Here is a 19926-nt window from a genome sequence, read left to right as displayed (position 1 = left end):
TCCGTTCGATCCCGTGCTCCCCTTTTTGCCTTTCAGGGTTGCGCAAGCGATTCGAGAATCTATCGGTTGGCCCTGGGGGTGAGGAACTTCTTTGTACCGGTTCTCGGTATTTGGGTTCGGACCGTGGCGTTCCTCGGTCATTCTTCCTTAAATTTCTCGAGGTATACGAGGCATGTACGGTTCGCGTAATAGTCTGCGTCCCCCTCGAGTCTCACCTTGCCTTGATAGCGTCAAAATTAGCGAGGGACGGTGCCGTTTGGAGAGCTCCCGTGCGAACCATCTCGATCTCGATCTCGTAATAACCGTCGCGCAACTCTCTCGCAGCGAGGCGAGAGATAGAAACGAACAAAAGGAGCGTGACGCCAGTGAGAAATGCTGGTCCGCGGCCACCCGTCGCGTCCGGCATTGGCTTCATTACCGAAAGGTCAGCCGCGACACTTTCTGACCTTCCTTTCCGAAGCTCCACGGGCCCCAGGAGATAACGAGCGACGTGGAAAGAGGCATCGTTGCATCGACGGGCCAGGAAATCGCGAGAGCGAGCGAGAGAGAGAGAGAGAGAGAGAGCGCGAGAGAGAGCGGTCAAGTCGGTTCCTCTGTGCCGGTAAACGACCTTCGGTTCTCCTCTGGTTCCAACTTCTCTCTCCGAGCGTCAATAGAGTCATTAGTCACGGCCCCTCGGTGTACCCACGATATTCGTTCCTCCTCTACCTGGAGCCCTAACCCGCCGCCTCCTCGGTCTCCTCTTGCCCCGGGTCTCTTCCTCCTCGCCCCTGCGCCGCCTTGTCCCTTTTTCATCTCCACAGATCGTTACTTCCCACACGGCGCGGAATGTCTTGGACGATGCGCCTGGCATTCGGCGAAGACATCTTAACGCGGCGCGCAAACATTGGGGGATGTTGACTCCTCGACATTGAATGGAGCGCGAATATCCCTCGGGGTGGTTTCATAGGGTGCCAATGGGATTTTTTCCGTTTCTCGATCAAACGTTCGCATCGGAATCGTCCGAAAAATTCCCAAATACCCAAGAATTCTTTCGCTCCCGGGGGTCGCCGGGTTCTGCGAGGAAAATGTCCGCGAGGATTCCAGCCAGTCGGGGGCAGAACGTTTTCCAGCGCGATCGCGGTCGATGAATAATTCACGATGAACGGCGCAACGTTTTTGCGCACGAATTACTTCATTAGCGGCGGCCAGTCGCATCCTGTCGCGGCGACGGAGCTGGCTGCCTGCCTTGCATGTCGATTTTACCGAAACCTGAAAAGGAAGAGGCGACAAAGTGTCGGTGAGTTTCTATGCCGCGACACCGACGGGGGTGAATCCCGTACACCCGTCACGTAACCGGCTGGGATATATTCCTGAAAAGGCTCCGAACGGTAGTCGAATCTCGCGTGTAAATCGTCACGGGACAGAAGGAGGAGTCCGTCCCTCCTCTTTCTGGTCGCGACGCACCCAGGTGACGAGGAGGACATCGTTAATTAGGGGAAAACCGTGCGCGCTTTGATTTAATGGCGCCGCCACGCGAAAGGAAAGTCTAGGTGTCGGACGTAGTAGGAATAGCATGGCGGACGACGACGTTCCCGGTCGTTTCGAATGGTAATTCAACCGGCGGAAAACTTTTCCGAGTTTTCCTCGCCTCGAACGTACTCTTCCATTTAATTCCCAACGCGTAATCGCCGATTCTGCTCCATAAATAGATGGACGTCGAACTTACGAGGAGGAATTAGTAAACGCTGCGGGGTACCATCATGGTTGACCGACACGTATATACAATCGGGACACCATCTGATTACGGGGGTACCTGATTACTGGAAATAACGGAGGTTGAATGCGTTGCTCCATTAGAAGAGATCCTTAAGAAATCGACGCTGATTTTTCCATCGAAGAAATAAAAAAAAAATAGAGTCGTGACGACGAGACTCGTTCGAGGAATTATTTCGTGTCGCTGTTGCAACCGTAAGGGTTAGAAGGTACGACGGTGGGTTGCGGAGCGATAAATCCAACGGGTGGCGCGATAAATTTCTTTCGCGGAAACACAAAAAGCGCATTAACGTCGGTCGACCGTCCATCCCTGCGACAATACAGGTAACCAGCGTGATTCGTAGAGAAACGGCTGCAGAAAGAGCGAACGTTCGTCAATCGGTTCATACCGAACACGAAACTATGTCATTTCTTGCGTGTATTCTTCCCACCAAAGTCTATCGGTTACATACTCTGTTAGTTCGCTATGCTAATTGAAATAGCATTCCAGCGTAACGAGTGTTGGACTCGCTGGCGTGTCTTCCGTTGTCCCCGGCGAATTCTCCGAGGACGAGAGCGTGTGTCCGGATGAAATGAATTAGACTCACGTACAACGAGGCGCTACGGAGCGTTCGAATGGCCTATAAATAACGGCCAGGGCGTAGCGTATAGCGGGCGTTAGGCCGGATTTTCAACCAAGGAGCGGCCTCGATCGATCCGCGGCCGCGGCTCGCATATCGATGCCTCCGCGACCGAGCTCGCGTGTAAATATCTTGATTAACGAGGCCCTCATTTACCCCCGAGAGGCCTTCTTTCGCCGGTCACGAGAACACCGTGGCCAGTTCTCATGCGGCGACTCGTCGATTAAGAGAATACTTACGGCTCGACCTGTCGCTTGAAAAGCCGTTTTTACGGCTCGCCGTCGCGACGAGGGACACCTTGTCGGTGAGTTAATCACACGGCCGATCGCCAACCTTCCAAATGTAATACCGTTTCAAGTCTTTCTTACTTCCAAGAAGATACGGATCCTGATTGATCGGATTCGAGTAAGACGTCTGTATAATTTGTTTCGATTGAAACTTGGGAACGAGGACGCTTCTTCGGCTAAATTCCTGCGATACTATTAATCTATTATTCGAAACAATTTTTGGTCAACTCCGACACGCGTAACCAACTCCGATTTAACGAAGACCGAGCAACATCGGGAAGTCCCATGAAATTGCACCGCGTCTCGATGATCGCGGATGGTTTTATGCTTTTCAATGCGAAACAGCGACGACGAACGCTAAATATAAAGCAACATGACTGAACTACGACCTCGTGAAAACGCTGGTTAAAAGACTATATCCGTACGTACGCGGAGAACCTCGTACAGCCTCGTTCCGTGGGGTTTCACGACTTTTCGCGGTAGGAAATTCTCCCGGCGCTTTCCTACGCGCTCGTTTCGGCGGCGAAACGCTCGTGGCAACGTGCCAGCGTTGGAGAGATGAATCGCGGACAGGATTTACCGAATGATCAGAAATCTCGAGTATCCACCCTCGTTATTCGTGGAACTTGATAACATTTATTGTATCGTCGACAAATTGAAGAAGCGTCGATGAGAAAATAAATTTCAGAGCGTTTAAACAACCTATTGGATAATCTAAAACAATCACTGTCGGAGGGTTTCGTTCTGTGTTTGCTCATTTTTTCGAGTTCATCGACTTCTCGATTGTTCTTCGCGCTCCCTTCTCTTCTAATTATTCCCAGCGCTCGCCTATCCGTTACGCGAATTCCCGCGTTTTTTCCGTCGAGGTTTAGATGGAAATAGAAGGCGCGCTCCCAGAGGCGCGGCGAAAAGAATTCTTCGCCATTTTCCACCGTCGTTTCTCCCTCCGCGGTCCGCTCCTTTTCTTTCCCTTTGGCAGTTTCGTGTCCGCGTTTGAAGCGCGTGCCGCTGCCGGCGTCAGCCATATGGTTTCCTTCCCCTCTTTATCGCCCCGTAGCAGGGTTTACCAAGCCGGGGCAATAAATATCATAACCTGAAACCCCGTGGAAGTGTTAGGCTCCCGACTTAATCCGAGCCAAAGCCGCGAAACTCGTCCCGGGGACCGTGCGTTTCTCTCCTTCGGTCCTTCGTGATCGCGTCGTCGGAGTCGCTTTGTCGCTCCGAAGCCTAATACTATGTCAGCCTGGGATTTCGACTCGTCCCCGGGATTACTGGTCCCTGAAATATTCGTGGAATATTTTGTCACCGCGTTCTCGTCGACGATGAACCTGTCGTTGACGAAACATTCCTCGATCGCACCACCGTTCGTCGCAGGGGTTAAAGTTCTGTTCCGAACTAGGGTTGCTCGCTATCCTTTTTTACGAGCACGATCCTTTTATTTTTATGCCAAAGGTACGATACTAAAAACTATATGCTGAGATGTCAGCTGTTTACGATACGTGCGTTGCGCCGTACGAATAGTCTACGGTAAACTAGCTACCAAATAGGCCAATATTATTAATTTATTCCCAGAGATTATGTTGACCTCTATCGTTTCCCACTTTTATTATGTCCGAAGACTAAAACGCATCAATTTCTTGCCGTAAATGTTTTTGTTATGGGCCTCTGTATATAGAGGTAAACGTTAAAGAAGACAACTTCCTTTTGAAGCTTTATGGTTCTTCTTTATGCGGAATACTCCTGATCGCCGCATTCTTTTTGCCTTGCCTCGGAACACTAAGGAAACCTGGCAGATGTTTCCGAGCTGCGCTTAACTCGCCTCATTACCACGAGTCGCGTTAATGAGCTTGCGACCCTTAATACTTCACTCGGCTTCTACCCGCCCCTTCCTTTCCTACCGTTCGAATATAAACCAACTTAAGACGTAACGAAAGTCGCGATACGTTCGAGATAATCCACGAAAATCGGACGAAACGGAGCATCGACCGGTGCGTTGAACTCGGAAGCGGCCCGTTCCTTCTAAATATTTCTCGAACCAACTATTCTGGTACAGCTTCGATAAGAAGTTTCGAGGTACTTAAGGGTGCGGAAACACCTTCGCGCAGGTTACACGTAGCATTTTGAGCCAACCGGTACGAAAGTCGCACGGGTTTCCTTCCCTCGTTCGCGAGGAACAGAAAAGAACGGGCAAGGAGGAGCCAAGAGTCGTCGGAATTTCAAGAAGACCCCTGGCTGCTCGCAGACAGGCCGTAGATAAAGATAGATGCGTCGGTTTCCGGCGTGTCGAGTTAACGACTCGAGTTTTATCTGTCGGTCCTCCCTCCGTATCCCTTGTTTCTCGTCGACCGTCAGACTTGGAAAGAGGAACGAACGAAGAAGGGGAAAACAACTCTCGAAAGAGAAATTAATAATAGCTTAATTGGAGAAGAGAGGCACGGAGAAAAATATGGGCGGAAGAGAAAAAGAAAGTGGAGCGGATAAACAACGAAGACGACGACGAAGCGTCCCACTCTGTTGGGTTGAATATTCGCATAAAAATCTACGCGAGAGTTTATGCAATCGTCGCGATGTAAATGACCACTGGCCGTCGAGGATTCCCTTGGAAAATTGATAAATATTTGATATAGAAAAATTGCCGTGCTTTTCGCCGAAGGATCCGCCACTCACTGTCAGCGTGACAGAGGAAACATCCCCGAGGAACTCCGTAAAAGATCAACAGTGAACAAAACGACGAGGAACCTGGTCGGAAGAAAGGAATCGTAAAGAGCGAGCAAAAGGGATTGACGGAAAGAAAGACGCGTGGAGTGACGAAGAGAATAAAAAGGGATGTGGAGGCGATAGGAGGGAAAGAAAGAGCGCGAAGACGTCAAGGGAGGAAGGAAGAGGAGAAGTCGGACGGCAGAACCATACTACCATACATCGAGTCATCTGGCACTCAGCAGGATTCGAAATAGAATCGGTCTCGTTCCCTCCTCCCTCGCCTGTTATTTTTCCTCTCTGTCAGCCGTTTCTCTCCCGGAGAGTGAAAACAAAACGACGGGCAAAAAGACGTCGAGCCGACGGAGCCGACGATGTTTTCATTGTAATTACGTCCCCTGACCCTCTGGCTTCGCCTGGCCGAGCTTTTTACAGGCCTGCTACTAAGCAGCCTGTCAAAGCGTCCCAATTTTTATCCCGGATGCGTCGCTGCGGTTTTTCCACCGACTCGCTAATTTCTCGTCGCGTTGCTCTCGGTATTTTTCCCACCTCCGTTAATCTCTCGACCCACTTCTTTGCCAGAACCTTGAACTATCAATTAAAACAACCCCCCAATAATCTACCGAGCTTTTGTAACATACGCAAACATGTAAAAACCCGCGATACCGAGCTCAAGGCCCTCGCGCGCATTCTCCGCGATCGACTCGAGCAACGGCAAATTTCGCGGGAGAGTAGGGGACGCCCGAAACCGCTAATTTCATCTGGGTATCGTCTTAACGAAAAAACGAGAGGGTCTAAGAGACTCTCATCGTTTCAGAGGCGACTCGTCGCGGATTACACGACAGATCTGTTAACACGAGCGGGCAGCGTAAAGCAGGTAACGAGCAGCCAGTAATCGGGATCCGTGGACTCTAAGTAAAGTCAAACAGTCGACCCGGTTGTCTTTGCTCAGCAAACTCGCGGCGGTGCGGAGCCAATATTTAGACAGCGACCGGCTCAAACACCGTAATACGCGTTAAAACGTTATGACACGCGCCAATTGCTGTCTCTATTTCCCGTGGCCGGCGTTTGCCCACCTGGCTCTCTTGCTTTCCGACGAACGATGCTATTACTGTCAAGACGAGATAGATTCACCTTAATATAAGAGAGACGTCTTCTTCGAAGAAGAACGGGAGCAAAATTCGTCAAACGATTTCGTGAAATTCGGGTGATATCGGATACCTTCGGTACTCCACGTCCGATCTTTCAAAAAAGGCGTCACATTCGCGGAAGCCTCGAATAAAAATCAAGAAAATAATTTTTACCCCTGTTACCCCAAATGTCGACGAAATATCGAGATCTTCAAAATTCCCGGATTTCCACGAGTTTTCCACGGCCTCGGAGAAAGTCTCCAAGCGCTTGACCTTGGCAGAGAGTTCCTCCAGCTTCTCGGAGGCTCTCGCAGCTGTAGAGAGGCGGCTCGGCGAGTTTCGAATAAAGATCTCAAGCCACCTGACGTTCTCCACGATTCCTCGAAGAATCCTGGGGACGCGCACGCGCGAAGAGATCGTCGTAAAGAGGCACTAACGATGCACCGGGCGAAGAGAATATCTTTGAAGGTACGAGACACGCGCCATTTCCCGATGATTCGAGCGTGGCGAATGGCCGTCAGTCAAAACGCGAGCAGCGAGCACTTCGTGGCCCCGTCTCTTCCTCTGTGCTGCTCTGTCTTTTGGACAACCGGAGCAAAACGCGACTATCTTCCCAGACATCGGCCGTACGAAGCGATTTTCTATGGGCTCGATCCTGGAACCCTGCGTCGTAAAACGAGTCTACCCTCTGCTCTTCTTTGACCTGTTTGGCGTGTAAGCACGCATGGAAATCTCCTTAGTTTATTTCTGCGAGACGAGCTACTCGTTCTGTAGATGTACGTGCGAAGAAATATTGCTATTAATATTTTCGATCTAATAAGAATAAGAAACACGAATAAACCTACCACGGTAAACCCTACACGTACTCTTCGATTCGTCGAGAGACTCTCATCGACGGTTTCTGTGGTTCACTTTTATTCGAAAGTCTCGTAAAAAGAGAAACTGCCTGGGAAACAAGCCCGCCATTGGTAGGAGACACCTGTTCCATCCTCAACCGCGCAAAAATAGAGTCTTTGACGAAGAGACGCGCGCCATTTGTCGCGGCTTTGAGCGTGTCGCAGTTTCATTCGTCAAACGGGCGTTCGTCTTTTTGTATCGTCCTTTCGAGATGATTAATCTGTTATCCGAATTATGTCTCTCTTCCGCGAAACGTTCTATGCTTCTTTAAACGGTTTCCCAGTAGAAAAAATACACGCGTTGTCCGATTGCAGTGGTATTTCTGTGGCCTCCGTTCCTTCGCGATTTCTTCCTCCTATGTTATTACGCGTAGGCTGCCGATTCTTCGATATTCGGTTGAAAGATGTTGTAATTTTCCAGATTGCCCAGCAGCACGACGGCGATTGGCAGTGCAGCCACCGGCGGCGGTGGCGGAGGGAGCGGCGGCGGTGGCGGAGGCGGTGGGGCTGCTGGGAACGGGACTTCCGGCGGTGATTTTCTCCGCAGAAGTCACCCCCTCTCGGAACATACGGCCCTGCGTCCCGCCTACCGGCTCAACTACATGGACCACCTTTACCACCAGCTTCAGGCCTCCACGCACAGTCCCAACGCCTCGTTACACGGTAATTACCTTGGCTTGTACCTGTCCCGAGATAATTAGAACGATAGCGGCCTGGGACGTCGCCTAATTTCGACAACGTCGCCCGAACAGCTCGAGGTTTATTCGCGTATCGAGGAGCTGGATAGATCTCGAGAACCTTTTCAACTAAAAATATCACTTCTTTCGCTTAGTTTAACAATATCACAGATCCTGCACAAACGATTCTTCTTCCGGCCATCTTTTTTAAATACCGCAACGAGTGCCTCTTCGAGCGATCGATTTCCTCGTATCGTCGTTGTCTTTCCTCTGATAAATGCAATAAAGGAAGCATCGAGAGCAGCCTGTATATCGTTCCACTTGGATATCGAGCTCCGTGAAAAGGGCCCGCATTTCCGCCGGATGAATCTCTTTGGAAATCGAGCTCTTTGAATTGGACGCGGTGTACGATATAACGCTTCCTACTCGAGAACAGAGTTGTAGTTATCGTTAGGCGGAAGCTATTCGCTATCGTTGATTTTAACAATTGTTCCTTTCTTTTTGGTACTTTCAGGACTGGGTGGTTTGGGGCCCGAGTACCTTCTCCACGCCGCGGGACCAGCAAGCACTCTTGCTTCCACTGAATTCCCCTTCTCCATTGACGGTAAGTTCTTTCGCACGAAAGATTTTTCAAAATCTAGTTGGAGACACCGTGTCCCCAGATTTCGACGAAGAAAATTGGTAATTCTTTCGGTGGTTCGATCGAGGACGACAAGTGAATTTAATGAAAGATCCTGATGCACGTTACGCGCGGCTAGCCGTAGGTGTAGTAGCACTAGCAGCAGGTAGGAGATCGACCGGTTAAGAGGCCGAGAGGCTAAAAGACGACTGAAAGGGTAAACGGGGCCTCGTTAGTCGCCACCACCGCATAATTGAATCGACTCGGAGCGACACGACCTCATTAACACCTTAGCGCCTACTCTACAGGTTGTCTCACGTTTCTTCTTCTTCTTCTTCTTCTTCTTACTTCTCCTCCTTCTATTGCTCTGCTTCTTCATCTCGGTCTTCGGTTCCTGTTTTTCTTCTATGTACTAGTCGTTTGATCGAATTACGCGTCGATAAAACTCTCCATCGAAGTTAATCGAGCTGCCACGGTGCTCGTTGAATCAGAGTCTGTTGGAAGATCCGATCTCGAAAGCATTTTCGCGCGGAGAACAGTTGGGATCCACGAAGGAACTCCTGGGATCGTGATCCATATGATTTTCCTATCGTTTGATTCCTAGATATTTTGATCACACACCCTTATAAAAATCATCGGAGTCGATGAAAGAGTTCGATTAGAACTTCTTATCAAAGAATTCGTGACGTATGATCTGTTCCTCCCCATCGAGTCGTTTAACTAACATCGAAGATCGGTTCTGAGAAAGCTACGAAATTGTATAATTAAAGGACATCGATTTTTATCGGACCACGATAAATCTGCGACGAGCCATTCGAAATCATCGCGGATTGGTCGTTTGAAGCAGCCTGTAGCGCGGTAGCATGCGCCGAGTAGCGTCGAATGAGCCGCGCCGATCGGAGTGGCCGATTGCACCAATTTACATGTCTCAATCCCATGTTAGCCCCGCGAGGGGCACGGGGACCGGGGGATTGGAACGTACGGAGCGTGTAGAGTCCAGAGGGTCGTGGGTCACGAGGACGCTCGGGATGAGGGGAGAGGGGCCCCTGAGAATCGTTCGCATATTCATTAAAGACTCCGAGGTACCTTCGACGAACAGACCAACCCCCTGCATTCAGCAGATAAGGGGATCTATCCTCTCTACCTCGAGGAAAAAGTGCATCGAGAAATCACGCCGAGCCAGATAGCCAGTTGCGTGAGCTGGTGGTGCAAGAGCGAGCCTTAACGCCAGCATTAATCGTCAAGTACGACGAATGTACATAACACTTTTGATTCTGGTTTAGTTTTATTCGTTTTATGGCGCCCCTATAGCTCGGGTACCTCGGGATCGCTAAGCCCGTACTGTAGCTACAATCTGTAGGAAATGGCTGGTCGGCATTCGTGGACACGCGCGAACATTCTCGCTCTTTTATCTAAAAGCATCGTAAGAGAGTTTCGCGTCGTCGACAGCCAACGACGCACAGTCAGTCGCACGACGGATTTTGAGCAAGTGTCGATCGTAATAAAGTTCATTCCCAAAAACACGTCTTACGAATCAAACATAGCTACAGCCCCCGAGGGCTACCAACCATTAGTACAATTGAAAGTATCGCGATGCAAGGAATAATATAGGAGCAAACCAAGAATATCTGTATAAGAATTTTGCCCAACTCTGCGTGAAAGTCTCGGTCGAGTGGACAGAAAAGATACAAAGTTTACGGGAACCGCAAACGAGCGGTGTACGTAAGAATGCCGTAGCGTTACAAGAATAAGAACCCCGAAAGTGGAGGAACCTTAAACGATCCAGCTCATGCGGAAAAACCGCATGGCAGCCGTTTTCCGTCTCTCTCGCGCGTCTGTTCGCTCGTTGACCACCGTAAATTTGATCAGTGCTCGAATTAATAACCAGCGAGGGGATAAAGGAGCGCGTTCGCGAGAGGCGAGAGGGAGACGAGAAAGAAGCGGGGCCCCGACCGCGAGTAATTCTATACCCGTTGTGCGCGAACGAGCGATCAACCGAGTGGAAACCGAGGAGAAAGAGCTGGTTCGAGCCTCCTCGTGGCTCTGTATCGCGTTGCTCGTGTGAGACGACACGAGGAGATAGAGGAGCCCGAGAAATAGCGAGGGAGTCGAAACAGAGAAGGAGGCTCAACGACGAGAAGCGAGACAGTCGAGGGACCGTACAGCCAAATATCAAGAGTGGAGGAGGATCGTGTGAGAAAAAAACTGGTAACGCTGTTGCAGAATTTACCCTAGTTTCGAACGCGTCGGATTATCATGACCTGAACAGTCGCGAGTTTTAACAGAAAATGTCGGGATTGAAACGAACTATTCTTTAACAAATTCCATGGGAGATAAATAATGAGATCCAGTCGACGCTGTACTGTAACGAAAAAATACGGCGAAAGATTGAAAATTTTCGTTAAGGAAGAGAAGAACCGAGGAAGCTGGCGCGTCGACGAGGGAGCGAAGCGAAGCGAGGCAGAGAAGCGGAGAACCGCCACCATATAACCAACGATGGTCTGTACAAGCGAGCCGCCACCACGAGCTTAAGAAAGTGGTTTGTATATTACGTCGTTGGCCTGCGGTCGCAGGCAAATCGCCGCTAAAACGCTCTGGCCGCAGAATCGTCCTTCTCCCTCGCTCCTCTCTCGTCTTTTTTGCTCTTCCCGCGTCTCCTTCGCCTTCCCTGGTCAGTTCTGGATATCTACCTGGTTACGAGCACGCTCCGAAAGGTGAAATTTTTAAATTCCCGTCCGCTCGCTGGAATATTCCCTGGTACTACGAGCTACAAGAATTCGTAGCGCTTAATTGAACTGGTACAACGACCTCGTCGTCGGTTCGAGTGGACATTTGCGTAGCCGCTCGCTAAATATGCGTCGAGAATCGATGTTTCGATGCTAACCTTCGTGCGTCTTTTTGGGGGAATTCCACGCACGTGAAATGTTATTATCGAGAAGTGAATCGCGTGGTTTGTACCTCGAATCTTCGAGACTTGCACGGACATGAAACTACTTCCCGAATCGTTCGCGCGTAAATGGAACACCGACGTTTCGTTTCTCGTGGGTTGTTAATAGATATATAACTTCTTTATTTTTTTTTTTTTTTGGAATATCGCCATCATAAAGAATGGGATGTTTGTTTTCAGTGTCAGCGTCATCGAGGCTAGGAAGTCCAAGAGCCTCGACGATCAGAGCGAGCCGAAAACGGGCGCTGAGCAGTTCGCCGTACTCCGATCGCTTCGACATCGACAGCATGATCAGATTCAGCCCGAACAGTCTGGCCTCCATCGTGAATGGATCCCGCAGCAGCAGCGCGAGTGGCAGTTACGGTCATCTTTCTGCCGGTAAGCAATCGTTTAGGTATTATTATTGCCGCGCCAGTTCTCCTGTCAAACTCATTGAAATATTTCCCGGTCGAGATTTACCGTCTAATTAATTAAACGCTCACCGAGGAAAGAGCGGCGTGAAAGGAAGTCAAACTCGAACGGTCTTTGGGCGTGTCGTCGAATCGAATCCCGGTGCAATTTTAATAATTGCCCGAGCAGATCGTTTGGGCCCCGATTACTCATTTCTCGGCTGTAAATTTAACCGCGTCGAGTCCACGTGGAACACCTGTGCCGCGTAATTATTCGTTCTCCTTCCATGGAAGTCGCGAGAGAGACGTTACGAACGATTTACACTGAGAATAAATATCCTGGTAAATCGCGAGGGGCGGGAGAACGTGCAATTAAGAGATCACCCGCGCATGATACCCACCGAAAACGTAAGTCACCGGTGTTTACCTGGGCGCAGGCGCATTTTCACCGTGCCTTGCGCAATGATTGATTGCTCGTAATTACCGACGCCGTCCTGTAAGCTCGTCGTCGTCGGCGGCGATGGTGGCGGGAATCGGACCTCGACGCAGCTATAAACGTTTCGCGCGAGATACGCGATACGTGAATTATACGCGTGTAATTACACGTGTACCCCGGCCAGAGGTTGTTAATGCCACCACCGCGTAACACCGATATTTCCCGAGTTATTGCGGTTACTGCAGCGACGAATAAACGAAGCTCGTAAACAGCGCGTGCGCTCACACACGGGGGTTCCCTCGCGGAGGAAATAAAGTATCCTCTCTCGCTGGATAGAAGAGAATTTGCAAGAATCACACGTTTAAAACAGATACAAGTTTCGCGTGATCTCGGTGACAGGAGTGACTCGATGTGATCCTCAGAAAACGAGCGACATGTATCTCCTCGATTCGTCTTTCGCTTTAATTAGTTTCATATTCAAAAATACGAAAATCGCTTAAGATTGTACAGTTTCACCCGTTTTACAGCTTCTTGGTCATCGATGTAACGAACCACGTTCAATATCCATCGAGTCTCGTCCCCGATCGCTGGGTCCCGTTCCCAACGATTTTGCATAATTCCCTTTAATATTATTAACACAGACGGCCCCCGGTCGTATATCATTTCCCCGTCCATGCAACATCTCTAACATCGATCGTAAAATGACCGCGGTATCGGAGGCGTTGTTTCTCAGGAAAACCGGGTTTCCAGGGGCCATATTACCATAATTACACGGACCTATACGAAACGGATAAAGTCATTGTCGGTGAGCGTTAACGCGGGGGCCTCGTCCTCGTAAGGATCAGGTCCTGACGTTTAAGGGCGTGTAGAATGGGCCCGGGAGAGGCGGTGGATGGCCAGCGGGGGGGGGGGGGGCGTCGAATTAAGGTGCCGGTGCACATGAAGCCATTATAAGATCCGGCTGCAGCACGAATCGCGGTGCGTCCCACAAATCGGCCAGACCTCCTTGCTCGCGAGTTAAGAGCAGCCGGTAATTTGCGATTAAATGAAGTAATTAACGGATTAAAATTCAAGCGACGCGACGCGGCGCGATCGCCGGTCGTTTGTCGGCTCGGCGTCGCACGATACCTCGCAGAACGTTCCCGCTCGTTATTTGCTTGCCGCGCGAGTACGTCGTCGCCACGGTCCTCTTTCTTCCCACACCGCGATACCGGATTAATCGAAAAGCGTTCATTGTATAATCCGTTCGGTGGCAAAGTTTCAAATGTGTAGTAAGGTAAGTACCACCGGTTGCTCCCTTTCCTTCTCTCGTGTTTTATAGAATCGCCGCTTCTAATTAGACGGGTTCTCGTCGAATTGGGAAAAAGTTGATGCTAATTAAAAACGTATCAAAGTTTCTGGCTCCTTGATTTTCTTTCTTCAATTTCTCTAATGCGAAATTACACGATATTCCGATAATCCGATCCCGAGATTTAAAGCCTGTAAAGCAGACTTCCCACGCTGCATATAAAACCGACAGCGTTCTCGCGGTTTATTAAATTTTGCATACGTCATTGACGGTGATGCACGGAGAATGTCAGGTCGGTGATTAAGCGATTATCGTTCCGCTTACGAGAAGGTAGCCGGTTTTCTCCCCGGTAGACTATCGATTCCGCAAAATAATAGTCTTCCTAAATAATGGAACGTAGGCGTTTCCATCGAGCATTCCTCGGTTTACGTTCATTCGAATTGCTATGAGCGATCAATGCGCCGTGAGAAATACTGCTTGACGCGCGTTTTACAGTCGCGCGCGTAAAATGCGATTTTTCTATCATTTCCAACGCGCCTCGAGCAAAGAATGGAACGTAAACATCGCGATAAACTTGGCGATGGCCGCAGGAATCCTCTTTGAATCCCGAAAACCGATAGCTTCCCGGAGTTTCACGAATCTGTAAAATCTGTTAACGATTTCATCGAGCTAACCTGTTCTCTATAATAGAAATGTTGTATTGAAACGTAGTCTCGAAGCCAACGTACGTTTCAGCGTACAACAGACGCGAGGATGTTAACAAGTTATTCGAGAATATTATCTAGGTAAGAATGTTGCCCATCTTCGACGTTAATAGATGGTTTTGAAACGAGACACGCTGCGCTGCTAATCGCTAAGCATCCGTGGGCACGCAACGTGCTCGCTTTTATGAACCACCGCCTAGAACGTAGACTCGCATGGGCGTGACCGGTCGCCTAAGTAAGTACTTTGGCGCACGTACGTGATGGCACCCTGAATGGGGCTTGATTGCATCGCTCATAGAACCTTCATAGACTACTAAACGTTGACGTGATTCCGAATGGGAAACACTTCGGCTTGGGATAGTTCGGGTCGGTAGCTGTGAAAATCCTCTGCTAAGGAATTCCGTTAACGTCGGCGACAAACTGTCAGATTTTGAATTCTACGTTAAAATAAGTGATTCGTATCGCTGTCTTCGAGTCACGGCCATTAGTTTTCTTGTGAATGACGTGATAGTTTGTACAATTATTTTAGAAAGCATGGAAGTAAATTTCCAATAAAGTATCGTGCTCGATAACGGGAACAACTTGGCGAACGCGTAGCTAAACTGTGAAGAGTCTATTTGCTCGAGAAAATGTTTAAAATTTTATACGTGAAAGTAACAATAACGTCCAATGGAACGAGATGCCTTAAGACAAATCGAGACAAAGGGGAAATTCTGTGCGGGAGATGCAAGCTAGGATCCGCGCGGAACGATCGTTAAGGTTCGTAGCAATGGTGCGGCTCGCCGCTTACATCGTGTTCTCGCAATAATGCACGGATGTGTGAAGTAAATAGAAACAGGAAGGAGCGGTACAGCTGCCTATTTAGCGTACAAGAAGGCGCGCGTCAATGGAGCAGAAATATTATCGAAGCTAATTTATAGACCGTCGATAGGGGCAGTGGCGGTGGAGGCTTCAATTAGAAGGAAGCGTGATTCGAAAGCCCGTCACGTATCGCACCGACAAGACCATATTGAACCCGTGATTAATTTAGCCACGGTAATTTATCGAACAAACTCGCCGCGTTGCCTACAGTGAGTATCGATATTTTATCGCGTAACAAGCCACTGTTGTTAAACTACAACTTAACTCGACCCGATTGCATCCAAGTACCAACGACTTATAGTATCGAAATCACGCGTCGAACCAAGGGAGTTCAACGCACGAGAAGAAAAGAGCAACGAGGCACGCTCGCGTAGAAAATGCAAGTAACGCTCAACGCGCCTCTCATTGTAGCCGACGATTCCCCTCGATTTATAGTAAATTCGTATCTGATGTTTCGTATGGTCTTTGTATGATATGTTATATTATAATCCGAATAATTGCATCGACAGTTGAAAAGCCGATACGTTCGCTGAACTTGCACGCGACGTTCCCCCCTGTGTTTATAAATGTCTTTCTTAAGTACGAGCGTTCATCGAGTCGCTTATCGTGTCGGATACTCGCCGGAGGGAACACGACACAGTCGCGGCCTACACGATCACTATAGCTTTATGGTTTCGTAAGAGGGACCAGGGGGACTTCGCTATTGAAATGCAAGCTTAGCCTACGTGCCGGAAGTCCGGCGTGCCGTGCTCCGACTATCAAGAGAATGGACGCGGTCCGATTCCGATCTCTATCGATTATCCGCGCGTATCGCCACCCCCGTCCCCGTTCGTGTTAACTATTAAACGCTATGCGATGCTCGTCGCTTACGTTGCGTTCGACAACCGTGTAGTTGGACCGAATCTCTCGCGATCGAGCGAATAATTTGCCGCTCGAGGAATTTTTTTATCCCGTACACCTTACACGGCGTCGGCTTTCGATCTACAGGCGTAGATACGTTTCGGTCGTGGCTGAATATCCAAAGAGATCTTTCTACGGTAATCGTGATTCGTTTTAACTATACATTTTATTTTGTTTCAGCGATGAGTCCAACTCTGGGAATGCACCCAGGTATGGCACCGCACTTGCAGCAGCTACAGGCCCATCTTTTGAGGAGCGCAGCTGCAGCGGCGCTTTTACCCCATACGCATCCCTTGCAGCCCCATGCACCCCCTCCGCCACCGCCTCATCCGCACCACCATGCTCACGGATTATCGCCCCATACGCAATTGTACCCTGGCGTGCCACCTCATTCCACGGCGTCGACGGCTCTGGGCCCCCACGGCGGAGGGTTGCCACCGAAATCCGAGGTGGGTAAAGCGATTCAATTATATTTCGACGAGATAAACCCGCGAAGGTACATGTTACCCTATCAAAAATCAGGACGAATACATTCCAGTAACGAACGTCGAAGGTATGCGCCATAAAATAGCAGCCGGGATAATTGGAATTAACGAAACGTGACTATTTTCTTCGACACATCAACGTACCATGGGATCAATGCAGAAAGCATCGTAAATTACTACTCGGCGTAATTACCATCCACACTTCGGTGCGCAATCGGTGCATCGTCAATTATGCAAAGTCGCGATGAATCTTAGCTCGCGTGCGTCTCGCATGATACGCGCGTATCGCAGGATGCGACGCGTACACAGGTGCCTGTCGGATTGTTAGTGGCAGCTCGGGTAGCGATGTATGCCCGGTAGCTCGTCATCGATTCATCGAGAATAAATAATCGCAGCCTCTCGACTCTCCCTCCTCCCATTCGACGACGAGACCCCTCGACTTCGTTCGCATCGCAGCGTCATTCAAAGCTTGAGCATACATTCTCCTGTAGAGAAATCGATGTGGGTAACGTTGGATACGGATGGACTCGAGCGATAATTGGTTTACGTCACTCCCTCTCGCGATTTCCGGAAAAAACGTTAAGAGTGCGTAATTTCTCTCTAGAGAAGAGGACTCGGGCTCAGAAGTGACGCGAGAGTGGGAGAAAAGGAAGACGAAGAAAAACGGTTGGGTTACCCTCGCATGGTCCTCGGGTTACAAGCAATCTCGCGCACATTATTTCGCCAGATTCCACCCCCATCCTTGCCCACCTGACCACTGTCTTTTATCTTTTTCGTCCGTTGCTTCCACTTCTCCTTCCACTCTTTCTTCTCCGCGCTGCTGTGCCCCTTTTTTTTTTTTCTCTTCGACGTCGTTCTTAATCGTGTTCTCCCCGTTCCGCTGTCTCTGCTAGCCTCTTCGCAACTCTCTCTCTCTCCGTCTCTCTCCTCCTCCAGCATTTCTCCAGGTTGCTCTGATTTATTTGCATCCGCGGCGGCGTTTTCATTTTCTTCCCTGCGACATGACTCGCCGTGTGTCCGCACGCTGTAAAGTTCCCGGAGCCTGATTGCATCGGCTTGCATTTCGCTCGTTGCGCTCTCGCGGTTGTCGTCGTGCCCCGATGCCGATTCGCGTTTCCGTGTGCGCCGCGGCACCGTGCACGCTCGTTCCCACCGGTGATCGATGGATTTATAGGGTCGTCGTAATCGAGAGGTTCCCCTGGAGAGCGGACTAGACGCACGGTTCGGCTCGGGTTTCGAACCTGAACGCGAACCAATAACGTTCCTATCGTTGCGATCGGTCGTCGCTTAAGATTTATTAACGCTGGCCTCAGTTCGATGGAAAATCGACCTCTACGTTAATTGCATTTTCTAGAACCTTTATATAGATATAATATAGATCGCTTTCTTGGTGTTTCACAATTCAGTGTTTCTCCGTTTAATATTAATTACATCCTTTAAATCTTCGAGTATCAAAGTTACGTTCTCGAAACAAGTGGTAGTTGATGCGTGTCTCTGGGTCAACGTTTCTAGTATCAACGCGAAGATGTTCCCCCGTGCGCGGTCGAAGAGTCCGCACCGAATACGTTGGGAATAACAAGCCCAACGTTACGGTTCGCTCCGTGTTCCTCGTTTGTCAAGCCGCGCCACCCGCAGTCTCTGTTTCGCCCTCAGCGAATGCTGCGTACACGACCGAAACGTAGACGGGAATATTCGAAGTTATGTCTATATCAGCACACGGACCGCGAGGCCGCCGAAGAAACGTTTTACGACGACCCGATGCGATCGGTCGAATCGGTACACCCTATACGGTACGCGATAATTGCAAGATCGCGTGCCGATCGTGTGTCACGACGCGGGCTTCGCTCTCTCGCACGAGCGGCGTGTTTGTTTTAGAAAATCGCTAGCCCAGTGTCGAAGATCGCCGATATTGTTGTCTGAATTCCGAATAGCGATCAAATTAATACCGCGGAACGACGATACCGGATGCTATCGGTTCCATGTAACTCCATCGCTACCGGTTCGAAGCGACGGTGTTATTCCCTTCGTGGAAATCAGGATTCGACGCGAATCGCGATTGCGATTACTGTATAAAAACGTTATTATATGTGAAACTCGTGGTCTGTGATTTTTCTACAACTCCTACTATTTTTGACTAACCTAGATGAATTCCTTTACCGTTATTCTTCGTGTTTCACTGAATAGTACAAGTTACCGCATCCGTACGAATATTAATTCCAATTATCTCTAAGATGCAATATCAATCTTAAATCTATAGCCAGTGCCCTCTACGGGAAAACGCCCAAGTTTGTAGAGAAATGCGGATACTGCAGATACCTATCCGCATTGTAAAAAACTGCTTTTATGGAAAATCAAAGTAATAGTAGAAGAGTGTAATATGTAGATAAATAATAAAAATATGAATATAGAGAAATTTAATCGTGTTCCTGCTCGATCAGAGCGCCGAGTCTTGCAGAAAAGCGTCGGAATCGTCGACCAGGTCGGTGACGGCAGAGGCGGACACCTCCTCGAGGAGAGCCTCGACCAAAGTGAAAAGGGAACCAGCAACCACTACCACGAATACGACGACAACGACCGCACCGCCAACTCATCCTCAGGGACTCAGTCCTAGCGAGGACCTTCGAGACGAACCTGGTGACTTCATCGAGACGAATTGCCACTGGAGAGACTGCGGCCTCGAGTTTCCAACCCAGGTGAGCATCGGAAGCTTTTCATATTTTTCGGAGTGGCCTGTCCGCAGTTTTCGTTAATTACCTTCTTCAATGTAGGACGATCTTGTAAAACACATCAACAACGACCATATCCACGCGAACAAGAAGAGTTTCGTTTGCGGTTGGGAGGAGTGCTCGAGGGAGGAAAAGCCTTTCAAGGCTCAGTACATGTTGGTCGTGCACATGAGAAGGCACACTGGCGAAAAACCCCATAAGTGTACCGTAAGTGCATCAACCTTCCATAAAGAATCCTTTAACAACGTATCGTGACAATTTCGACTAACGTGCTACCTTTCGATCGCAGTTCGAGGGCTGTTTCAAGGCGTACTCGCGACTGGAAAACTTGAAGACGCATCTGAGATCTCATACCGGCGAGAAACCGTACACGTGCGAGTACCCGGGGTGCAGCAAGGCGTTCAGCAACGCCAGCGACCGCGCGAAGCATCAAAATAGAACTCATTCTAACGAGGTGAATGTTTTTACCACGAAGAAAATATAGTACGGTGGTGTTGAAAAAGTACGTC

General features: G+C 49.5%; 1 protein-coding gene across 1 annotated transcript in view; it reads left to right on the top strand.

Annotated features, from left to right (window-relative positions):
- LOC128876281 (transcriptional activator cubitus interruptus-like) overlaps positions 1-19926 on the top strand; it is an 87697-nt gene that overhangs the window by 63128 nt on the left and 4643 nt on the right. Inside the window, exons 2-8 of the mRNA XM_054122501.1 lie at positions 7807-8048; positions 8577-8666; positions 11809-12006; positions 16387-16655; positions 19130-19384; positions 19460-19624; positions 19707-19871. Coding sequence (XP_053978476.1) covers positions 7807-8048; positions 8577-8666; positions 11809-12006; positions 16387-16655; positions 19130-19384; positions 19460-19624; positions 19707-19871 — 1384 coding nt within the window. The remainder of the gene's footprint in view (positions 1-7806; positions 8049-8576; positions 8667-11808; positions 12007-16386; positions 16656-19129; positions 19385-19459; positions 19625-19706; positions 19872-19926) is intronic.

The sequence above is a fragment of the Hylaeus volcanicus genome, chromosome 5 (assembly GCF_026283585.1).
Source record: "Hylaeus volcanicus isolate JK05 chromosome 5, UHH_iyHylVolc1.0_haploid, whole genome shotgun sequence".
Classification (NCBI taxonomy): Eukaryota; Metazoa; Arthropoda; class Insecta; order Hymenoptera; family Colletidae; genus Hylaeus; species Hylaeus volcanicus.
Note: the sequence above shows the minus strand (reverse complement) of the source record. Positions and strands in the feature narration are given on the sequence as shown.